The sequence below is a fragment of the Equus asinus genome, chromosome 1 (genome assembly GCF_041296235.1).
Source record: "Equus asinus isolate D_3611 breed Donkey chromosome 1, EquAss-T2T_v2, whole genome shotgun sequence".
NCBI classification, from domain to species: Eukaryota; Metazoa; Chordata; class Mammalia; order Perissodactyla; family Equidae; genus Equus; species Equus asinus.
The window spans coordinates 165446132-165457300 of record NC_091790.1 but is presented as its reverse complement, the minus strand read 5'-3'; the positions used below and the strand labels follow the sequence as shown (position 1 = coordinate 165457300).

At 51.0% G+C, this 11169-nt stretch overlaps 1 protein-coding gene across 4 annotated transcripts in view; it reads right to left on the bottom strand.

Annotated features, from left to right (window-relative positions):
• Nucleotides 1–464: 464 nt before the first annotated feature.
• The window catches only part of EEPD1 (endonuclease/exonuclease/phosphatase family domain containing 1), a 115492-nt gene continuing 104787 nt past the window's right edge, over nt 465–11169 (bottom strand). For all 4 annotated transcript variants that reach the window (XM_044764874.2, XM_070511782.1, XM_070511783.1 and 1 more), the window contains 4 exons: nt 10590–10724; nt 8251–8389; nt 2737–2931; nt 465–1183 (listed from right to left, as the gene is read on the bottom strand). In XM_044764874.2, the coding sequence (XP_044620809.1) occupies nt 984–1183; nt 2737–2931; nt 8251–8389; nt 10590–10724 (669 nt within the window). In that variant the 3' untranslated portion in view covers nt 465–983. The remainder of the gene's footprint in view (nt 1184–2736; nt 2932–8250; nt 8390–10589; nt 10725–11169) is intronic.

Sequence of the window (11169 nt, the reverse complement as noted above, 5' to 3'; positions counted from 1 at the left end):
TCCCTCGATGCTCCCACACTTAGCTTCTGATGGGTCCAGAATCAACGGATATTCCTCCGAATCAACAGAGGGAGGCTCTGGGCTGGGAATCTCATTGAAAACTGGAGTGGGAGGGAGGGAGGGAGGAAATGCTATCATGCTCACAGAATTCTTGTCCAGCACAAGGGAACCTAGGCTAAGTGACCAGAGGCACAAATGGTGCGCTAACATAACAGACAGTCTAGCAAAGGGGTCAGAGGCTGGAGGATGGGCTGGGAGGGAGGCGATCACATAAAGATTTTATACAACTCTCGGGGGTCAATAGGGGTGCGAGAGGCACCTCTCTAAGGCAGGGGATGTAAAGGAGGCGGGGAGTGGTGCATTGTGTTCAGGACCCCGCAGGCCACAGCCTCACAGACACATCAGAAGGGGGTGCAAAATACCCGCAGCCGGGGAACGCAGCCCCAGGCTCTCACTGCAGCCAGGAAGGTTCACCTCTGTTTATTTTTTCAAAACAAAACTAAAAATCACCACTCAGAACACTTGAGAAGAGTGCTCCATCCCAGTTCAAAGCTTTATGCAATCTGCAGTCAGAACATCACAGACCGGAGGTCAGAGACGAGAGCTTCTGGCCTTGCTCCACAGGCCTCGGCAGCCTGAAATGGCTCTCCTCTGCCTCCGGCGGCCTCCACTCCTGTTCTCTCTGTACCGCGGTCCAGGTGGCAGCGGACAGCCAGCCGGAGTGGGCTGAGGTTGGTGGCATCCACAAATGAGAAGACATGTCTGTTCTCCACTGGGCTTCTGATTTGACGATCTGGCACTTTCCTCTCCCATCAGAGGCCCAAAAATGTCCACAAAGAAGGCAGGCAGGTTAAGGCCCCGGTGCTGATGTTGTCAGGTCGAAGATAGAAAGGCAGTTCTGGCTCGGCATCCTCACCTGGAAGGGCCAGCTCCCTGCCTGTGCCCCCCCGGGGTCAGAGGCTGGGAAAACCCATTCAGTGTCATCATCGCTCATGCTTAATGTTGCCTTCGCTTCGCTCCACAGTGACCCCATTACTGTTCCGAGGGGCTTCCTTCTTGTTCCAGTCCTTTTCGGTGTAAAACTCAGCTAGCACAGGGCAGTGTTCAGAAGCTACTCCACCCCAGGACCAGTTATCTGGAATCCAAGGGTTTGTGAGGCCTTCTCTCACTACAGCCCAGTGACCTGAAGTGGGAGAGAAAAGAGACCCAGAGATCAGGACAGGGGACGGGTGGGGCCAAGGTGGCACGTCTGTAGGGCTGGGTTCCCTGACAACACTCCTCAGCTAGCTGGCTTGCCTGTGCAAAGGGAATTTCTCGGCCACTTTGATTTTCTGGACAAGTGAGGGGCTACCATTTAGGCACTGAAGCTACCTGAGTCCAGGCTTCCTGCCCATTCACACACCCGTCAGCCTATGGTTGATCTCCTCACTACACACCTCTTCTAATTGGACCAAAAGGCAGTAAGGGGGGAATAAGTTCTGTAAAAAGAGTAAAAAGAAGAAATCACAGAGGTTTATGAGAAAGTAAAGGTATTTTAAAAATAAAGATTCAGAAAGAGAGGAAGCGGGAGGTATATTTGAAAAACAATGAAATCAACATTGGCAAAGGCCAGCACGGAGCAGTCAGACGGCACTGCTGGGCCCTCAGTGAGAAGCAATGTCACGGCTGGTGTGGCTGGTCCGAGGCCCGGGTTCTGCCCGGATGACAGTTCCTTGATGGCAGCCAGTCCTCCCTGCACCCCGGTTCTCAATCTAACAGCAAGGGGCCAGATGAGTGGCTTTCTAACTTCCTTCCACCCTCCTGGCGGCCCAGGCAGGCTGCACGGCCTCTGGTGGGCAGTGCATCTCTGCAAACCGCGTCTCCCCGAGTTTGATGATCGTCACTCCCTGAAACCCACTTTCCTGGTCCTTTAGAACCTCCCACGACATAATTTAACAGGAAACGGGTGCTCAGAGAAGAGGGGAAGCTGCCTGAGAGTCCGGGTCCTGGCTGCATGTCACAGTCTCACAGGGCACCCCCAGCACTGGTACTTTTTAAAATGTTAAATGTCTCACTGCAGTATAATATGCATCTGGTGGTACTTAGCTTCCAGGCAGGATAGAGAACCACTGTCTTTGTCCTTCATCAAGGGACCCTACTGTTGCTTCCATATTTCTGACTCTTTGCTTCTCAAGCCAAATCTGTTCAGCAGGCTACTGGTTTGGGTGGTGGGGGCTGTTTTGCAGCTCTGAGATTACCCACTGCATCCTGGTCCTTGCGGAGTCTGTCAAAGCACTTCTCCCCATCCTATCGTGACACTATGTGACAGGTCTGCTCACCCCCACTGTTGCTCCTCAGGGTACTGATGGCATTTCGGTAAACCTCAGGCCACAACATGGTGCTTGCATGCGACAGGGCTTGAGGAACGTTTGCTGAGTGACTAAGTGTCCTTAAAATTGTACCTTGTCCGCTCATCTCTGAACTGGGGCTCTGCTGGCCACAACCAGGTTTGCTGGGACACACTCCGTTGTGGATGAGTGAATGCCTTCTAATTATTTTCACACCCTCCTTCACTCTTAAAAGCGGCTCTGCCGGAATGATAATTATATAGTCACCTAAACGATAACCCTAGAAATGCCCACAGAGGAGGTAAGATAACTCCTGACTCCTGCAAACCGAATGATCTAGAACCATCAGTTTGGACAGGTTTCTCCTACTCCACTCCTGAACAGAAAGAACAAGTGACCTCTGCCTTACCTGTGAAAATCTTCTTTAAGCTTCTACTGATCCAAATGTTGTCCAGAGACCTTGAGCCTTGAGGGTTCTTGGTGCTGATGTTGGTGAAGGTGTGGGCCGGGATGAGGTGGTGGAATTTTTCTTTCCTCAAGATATCATAGTCACTGCTGTCTGGCCCCTGGCCAAAATCCCCTAAAACAATCACGTCTTTTTCTCCTGGAAGTGGAAGAAAGAAAATCAGGAATTTCAGAGATGGTGGGAGGTAAGCCCAGCACCAAGCACAGCCTGTCGAGGTGGGCCTGTGATTCTCTGATTTGACTCCCCAGGGTGAAGACTGTGGCTCGGTTCTCATTCTCCCAATTTCTCCAAATACCTTGTGCAAAAAAAATCCCCCCAAACTTTAAGAATAGGTTAGTAATGCATTTGGAAATAGGGGGTGGTGGGGTGCAGAGACCACCCCTCTTCTAGCTCATAGGTTCCAAATCTCGCAGCAGAAAAAGGCTTAAGGGTCTTCCTCAGATAATTAACAAAAGCTTAGCAAACATTTACCCAGCACAGAGGGGAGACCATGTGAAGACATGGAGAGAAGGCAGCCGTCTACAAGCCAGGGAGAGAGGCCTCAGAAGACACCAACCCTGCTGACACCTGGATCTTGGACTCCCAGCCTCCAAAACTGTGAGGAAGAAATCCCCGTGGTTTAAGCTGCGTGGTCTGTGGTATTTTGTCATGGTAGCCCCAGCAGACGAATACTAGGCCAATGTGGAAAGCACTTCTCTTTAAAGTATTTTCAACACTTCTCCAGAGTCTGATTTACACTAGAGTAAGTGGGATAGTTACGAAGTGTCTTCCAAGGTGAGGAGACACTCTGAAAGGAGAGCGGGCCCCAGCGAGACTCGGCGGGACTCCCATCATCTCCGTCCGTCCATCACTCGCTGTCTCGAGGTTCACCGCAGGGGACTGAACGGCGTTGTCACAGGGAGTGCATTTCCATCGCCCCTTGCGAGGGAGGCCTTAAGGTAAGTGGCTTATAAACGAGGGCCACGTGCATCGGAGACGCTCAGCACATCTTTTTCCTTGACACGAGTATGCTTCTGTAATAATGGCTGGAGGGAAAGAAAGCTCAAGTACAATGACACAGGCCACCAGCAGAGGGCACTGGTGCACTGCAGATGACACCCCCCCTCCAGTGGGCATAAGGGACAAAAGAGGATGAGACAGAAGCCTCGCCTGCAGCTCCACTGTGTGGCCAACAGAGATGTAACTGTACCCCTCATGCTACACTGTAACAACCTGGCACCCAACGCAGTGTGCGCCCAAGCTGTCTTGAGAAATCAGTGGCAGCTTCCAACAGGAAAGCCGACTTGAGAATAATATTAACAACAACTCACACCTGGCCAGTGTTCATGACTGTCCACTGAGCCCTCGCTAAGTGCCAGGTCCTTTCTGCAGGCAAGAAGCTGAGCCTCCGAGAAGTCAAGTGGCTTGCCTAAAGTCACTGAGCCAGCCCTCAAATCCAGGCTCTTAACAAAGAGCTAGAACAGAAGAGCCATGCGGATGTGGGCAGCTGTTTGTCGCGAAACCCCGAGTGCCTGGAATAGTACCTGGAACAGTGCATGCTGCGTGGCAGACACTCCATAAGTACGTGTGGACTGCGTGGGTGAACGAGGCACAAGGAGTACCTCAGAATTAAGGTGCTGTTTATTTTTGAAAGGAAAGAAGAGGAAGATGCTACATTCATTGAATTAGGAAGGAAAACTGAAGGTTACGAAAGACTGAGGCAGAAGGCTCCCACATAATGAGGGAGGTTTCATGGGAACGCAGACCTGAGGAAGTTCAGGCTGAAAAATTCTCAAAGCAGGAGAGATGCTGGTGTGAAGGGTCAATAAACCCAGCCCTGTGTAACTTCAAGAATGAAAATAACAGCTCTCTCTTTGAACAGGACATCCGGTCTCAGACATCTCATCTTCTGTCAGTTAAATCGGCATTGGTGATGACATCGAGGCACCTCTTGCCTCCGAGAATCTGCAGGTGTGCAGAGGCCTGAATTCTCCCAGAAATCCCCCCCACCACCCTGCCTGGGGTGGGCCCCTTAATCATTCCCTCAGTTCTCAGGAGTCAGGGGAGAATGTTCAGAGCTGCTGTCCTCAGAGTCCCTAGATTTATAAAATGCCAGTGACAATAACAGAAGTGGGTCTCCACTGAGGGGGGACCCACCCGGATGTCCAGCATTTCTCTGCGCCCTGCTTCACCCTTGCTGAGTTCACAGAGCAAGCCCTGGTAGGGTCCGAAAGAAGAAAATTCCAACAGAGGACGGCACTACCCGCTGACGTCAACAATGTGAACACACATTCCAGACAAAGGCAGAAAGGCCCAGAGTTTGCTAATCAAATCGGTTCTGTTTGCTCTGATAGGAGCCTGTGGAATAAAGGCTTAGTCTCTGTTTCAGCTGAACCACCTCTGCGAACCGATTTGCCCTTGTTGCACACGGGGTAGGCTGGAGAATCGGTGGGTCTGCCATGTCACCAGTGAACAACTAGATATTAGTTACAAGCAGGGGGACGCAGGGAATGTGAGTCACTGTCCACACCTGAACACGTCAAGGCCGAGCCGGGTTGTGGGTCAATAGTCCCTTGGCAACTTGAACAATAACCTGCTCAGGTTTTCTAACAAAAACCTGACCACTCCCTGGGTATCAGAGAAAACGGTGAGTGCCCAGGGTTATCAGAGAAGTTATGAGCTGGCGTCTTTCCTTTCTGCTTCCGTGAAAGAAAAGGAAAAGCTTGAGATCAAAAACGATAGAAACATCCACAGGTTTTAAAAGCTATCAAGGCATCCTTTTTACTCAGTCTTTAGAGACTAACCATAGCTGAACAGTTTCCCACAGAGCTGCTCTGTGGATGGAGTACCCCGGCTCACACATCTTTCTGACATTTTGTAGCCCAAAGACTCATAAGTTAAGTAGAATGTCAGTCACAGCACACTCTGGTTTAAAACGTAAGTTGCATATCAATGTTCATGACACCACTACTCACAACAGCCAAAAAACGGAAATAATACACGTGTCCACGGGCCGATGAATGGATACAATGGAAAAGTATTTGGCCTTAACCAACAGGCACAAGAAAAGATGCTCAACGTCATTAGCTATCAGGGAAATGCAAATCAAAACTACAATGAGGTATCACCTCACTCCCGTCAGAATGGCTATAATTAACACGACAGGAAACAACAAGTGTTGGAGAAGATGTGGCAAGAAGGGAACCCTCATACACTGCTGGTGGGAGTGCAAACTGGTGCAGCCACTAAGGAAAACAGTATGGAGATTCCTCAGAAAATTAAGAATAGATCTACCATATGATCTAGCTAGTCCACTGCTGGGTATTTATCCAAAGAACTTGAAAACACAAACATATAAAGACATATACACATAAGCAGCCTAGGTGCCCATCAAAGGACGAATGGATAAAGAAGATGTGGTATATACACACTATGGAATACTACTCAGCCATAAGAAAAGATGAAATCTGGCCATTTATGACAACATGGATGGACCTTGAGGGTATTATGCTGAGTGAAATAAGTCAGAGGGAGAAGGTCAGATACCATATGATCTCACTCATAAGGAAAAGATAAAAATAACAACAACCAAACACATAGCAACAGACATTGGATTGGTGGTTACCAGAGGGGAAGGGGGGAGGGAGGCAGGAAAGGGGTGATTAGGCACATGTGTGTGGTGATGGATGGTAATTAGTCTTTGGGTGGTGAACATGCTGTAATCCACACAGAATTTGAAATATATTACAATGTACACCTGAAAGTTATATAAGGTTATAAACCAATGTTATCACAATAAAAATAAACTAATTAACTGTTTTTAAAAAAGAGTATTTGGCCTTAAAAAGGAAGGAAGTTCTGACACATACTACAACATGTATGAACCATGAAGACATAATGTAATTGAAATAAGCCAGCCACAAAAGGACAATATTGTAGGATTCCACTTACATGGGATACCTAGAGTAATCAAATTCATAGAGACAGAAAGTGGAATGGTGGTTGCCAGAGGCTAAGGGGAGGGGACACTAGGGAGTTAGTATTTAATGGGCACAGAGTTTCAATTTGGGAAGATGAAAAAGTTCTGGACGGGCCGGCCCAAGGGCATAGTGGTTAAGTTCACGCTCCACTTCAGCAGCCCAGGGTTCATGGGTTTGGATCCTGGGTGTGGACCTACACACCACTCATCAAGCCATGCTGTGGCAGTGTCCCACATACAAACTAGAGGAAGATTGGCACACATGTTAGCTCAGGGTCACTCCTCCTCAAGCAAAAAGAGAAAAATTGGCAATGGATATTAGCTCAGGGCCAATCTTCCTCACCAAAAAAAAAAAGGTTCTGGAGACGGATGCTGGTGATGACTATAAAACAATGTGAATATATTAATGCCACTGAATTGTACACTTAAAAAGGTTAAGGTGGTAAATTTTACCTTATGTATATTTTACTACAATAAAAAAACTTTTTTACATGTAAGCTTATAGTTTGACACATATTTTTTGTAGCAGAATCTTCATGAATCACCCATTGTGAGGGGATATTTAACAAGGAAAAAGCTTAAACAGCTAGAGAATATTCATCAAGACTCAAGAACACAGAAGAGCATTCCAGGCTCCAGCTGTAAACCTTCGCCAAGAGAAGGTCAGTGCTCTGAAAAACCAAGCCAAACTGAAAACATCCCAGTCCTTACAGCCGTGACAAGTTTCCCTCTGGTAACCCACAAGCAGAGAACCTTCTGTATTGTTGGAAGCAGAGCCTGGAAAACAGAGGGCCCACCTTTCTCCTGAAGTTCTGCTCTTTTCAATGTTCTCTTAATTCTTCTGGTATTTTTCAAGTCAACTCACGTCTGCTGAGCCCCTACTGTGTGCTGGGCACTTCCACAGACAGTAACCGATGCCCCTGGGCACGCTGTGAGGTTAGCACTATCAGTTCCCCCATCAGATGGGCCTCAGTGGGGTGGCAACTTGCCTGAGGTCCTCCAACTGCTGAAGGAGCTGAGGTTAAAATCCAGCCTTTCTGAGAGCTCCAGGCTCCTTCAGTACCATCTGCACCCCACCAGGGAAAAAAACTCTTTACTGCTAATCAGGACATTCCCACTCCCCTTGTCACCAACTGTCTCTCCTTCACAAGGGCACGTGCAAATCTGCAGTGACCCCACACAGTGGCACACCCAGGACAGCTACCCAGAATGAACTGTCATGGGGAAGGGAGTCACCACTCCCAACCCCCGATCCTTTCCATCAAAGAGAGGCTGAAGAGCCACAAAGCTGGTGGAACCCATATGGGAGGCCCACAGAGACAAAGATGTCACCACGCACAGGGGCGGCCAGGCTTCAGGTGATGCAGGGGTGTGATGGTCTCCTGTGTCCTCAATCTGTACTGCTGCTGACAGACGTCTGGCAGAAGGGATCAGAGAAACACTGGGAAGAGGTGACCCTCTGCCAACAGCCCAGCCAACGGAGAAAGACACTGTCCTACCTTTCAGGGTCTCCTGCAAGGTCTGTGCAAAGCTAGCCACTCGGTGGCTGTCACTGTGGTTCTTGCTTGGATTCTCGCCCCCTGGAAGGGTCAGGGTTGCCAGGTGAAGGTTCACCAGGGTCAAGTCATTACTTCCCACCTGGGGAACAGAAACAAGAGGACGGTCTTTGATGCTCAGATTTCCTGTATGCGTCACCTCCGACTCATGAATGCCTTCACTCACACGTTGACAATGGTAAACACAAGCAAGGCCAGCTCATACCCCAGGAGATACCACAAGGCATTCACCGTGAGATTGTCCCCAGGTCCCTGCAGGACAGAGACCTAGCCTGCTCTATCAGCCCACCTGCGACATTACACCCATACCCCTCCTTAGGGCCTGGAAAATTGGGCACAGCTGCAAATGTCAGGGTTGGGTTTTTTCCTTCTAAGCAACTATAAAGAAGGAGGAAGTGGCTTTAGCTCCGGCTGTTAACAAAGACCCGGGGCCCTTATCCATAGGGCCAGCCTGCGATCCCCCTGCCAGGACCCACCGCTGGGACCTGCCTCCTTCCCCACCTCCCACACAGCCCACCCATCCCTCTGTGTTCTCTTCCCTCTGGAGACCGCTACACCCCGATGCTCACTTCCACCTGATTTCAAACATGTCAAAAACGAAAGCTGGCTGAACCCAGGCAGCACAGGATGTGCCTGAGTCCCGCGTCCCCAGGGCGGGGGTGCGGGTGCAGGTGCAGAAATGTGCCAGCGGAGCTGGTCTCCTGAGCACCACGGCGTTGCTTGGCTGCTCGGGGTTTGGCAATCCTGCCCTTCTGTTCACCATGGCAACAAACATACCCACTGCCGTGACGGAGGGGGCACCGGGGGAGGCCCTAGGAAGCGCAGGCTGCTACTTTTGTCTTACGGATGTGACCCCAATTTGCAATCATCACCACCCAGCCCAGAGAGCTCTCTGCAGCTGCGGCTCTAGCCACAGGGACCCATGTTCAGGCCATGGGCAGCGGAGCCCTGCCTGGACAGAAGCTGCGTCTGTACCCGACCGCCTGTCCAGCCTCAAACGTGCCATGAAGTACAGGAGGCTGACTGCCTGTCTAGGGGATTGCTTTATTTAGAGGATTTGGGCCAATAATTTGTGACATGGTAGCATTTTCTCACTGGCCATTAAAAAACAGCCTGTCTTTTAGAGACCCTGGCTGGTTCTGGCTGTCGCCCTGCTTGGCCAAAACCCACAGCCACCTTACATAAGAAAGGGACCCAGTGTGGTGTAGGATGTTTTAAAGATGACACCTGGGTGATTTACACATCAGGACCATAAGTGCAACCCACAGACGGCCCCAGGTGTGTGTGCGTGTGCAGATAACCCAGCAACTCTGCAGCTGTGGGTGTGAGAGGGGCACACTCTTGAGCTAGGGCCCAGCCAGAGCCAACACTGCCCCCCAAAAATGTGCTGGCCCAGCCCCGGGCCACCAGGGAGAAACTGTGCTGGGCTTTGAGGCAACTCTCAGGCCCCCAGAAGTCAGGGGGCGGGATCCAAAACGTCCAGCAGGTGGCTTGCTAGGCTCTGCCAGGCAAGGGGTCACTCTTGCTGGACCCTGTGATATCACAGGATAAGGTCAACTGATGGTTGGCTGGTGATCTGTCTTGGCTGCTGGCTTCTCCCAACTGTCCGTTCCCACTTTCCAGGGGCATCCGGGAAAGCAGAGAGGCAGCTCAGCTCAGTCTGCTTGCTGTGCCCGGCTCTGGGAAGACAGACTTGCACGTGGCTGAGGGCTCTTCGGGAGATGTCGTTATGGGGCTGCCCTGGCCCCACAGCCCAGAAGCTCCTCCTGCACCCTCTCCAAACCCAAATGGCCCCTTGAGGGTCCCCCTTCTGCCTGGCAAGGAGAAAGGGCCCGTCTGAGCCCTTCTGCTTCCCTCTAACCCAGCGACTCCCAAATGCCAGACCTGGTCAACCAGTGCCGGGAGGGCTGGAGCTGCTTCTGAAACACAGAGAGCTCTGGGCCCCATCCCAGAAATTCCCTATGTCTAGGGGAGGGGCCTGAACCCTGGTTTTAAGAAAATCTCCCCAGATGATTCTGAGATTTGTCAGGTTTGGGAGGCGGCCACCTGATCTTCCTGCCCAGATGTCGGAGTTACTGGAGCTTGAGTCCCGCCAAATCCCTCTCGTTCCTGTCCCGGATGAGTTCACCAGCCCAGGGAACCCCAGAGTGCATGCTGATCCGACCCCGAGAGGGAATAAAATCGAAACAAAATGATGAGGCTTCTCTGGGTCAGAGTTTAGAAAGGGACTTTCTTCTCCTTTTCAGAAGAAATGGACCTTCCCCAGGACAGGGAGTGGCTACCTTGAACCGGGCGAGGTACGGGCTGGGACCAGAGGGCTTCCTGTGCCCGTTGCCTGGCGAGCTCTCCTGCGAGGCAGCATCTCTCAGCTCCACCCCGGCCGCAGCGTCCCACAGGAATCCTGAGAAGCCAGCCCCCTGCGGGAGAAGAGGGGTGTGAGGCTGGAGAGGGATCTGTCTTGTGGCCGGCTCGGCCGGCCGAGAGGGCAAAGAGGCAGGAGGGGCCGGGAGAGGCAGCAGGCTCTGTGCTGGGTCCTGCGATGACATGCACAGGGGCTGCTCTGAAACAAAAGCTTACCCCCAAAGCCACAGCACCTTCTTCCTTGTCGTCCCTGCAAATTTCCCACACTGCCAATTTCAGAGCTTTCTGTGCAGCCAGGGGGCTTGGGCTCCTCTCTCTTTGGGGGTAGGGTCAGGGGGAGCCCAGACTAGGAACAGAGTTATCTTTTTAATCATCACATCCCATGAGATAGCCTCTCATACCCCCACCTGTCTGATGAGGACTCAGCTGCTCAGAGAGGTTAAGTAACTTCCCTAAAATCCCACAGCTGGTAAATGGTGATGAGAATCAAATATAAGACTC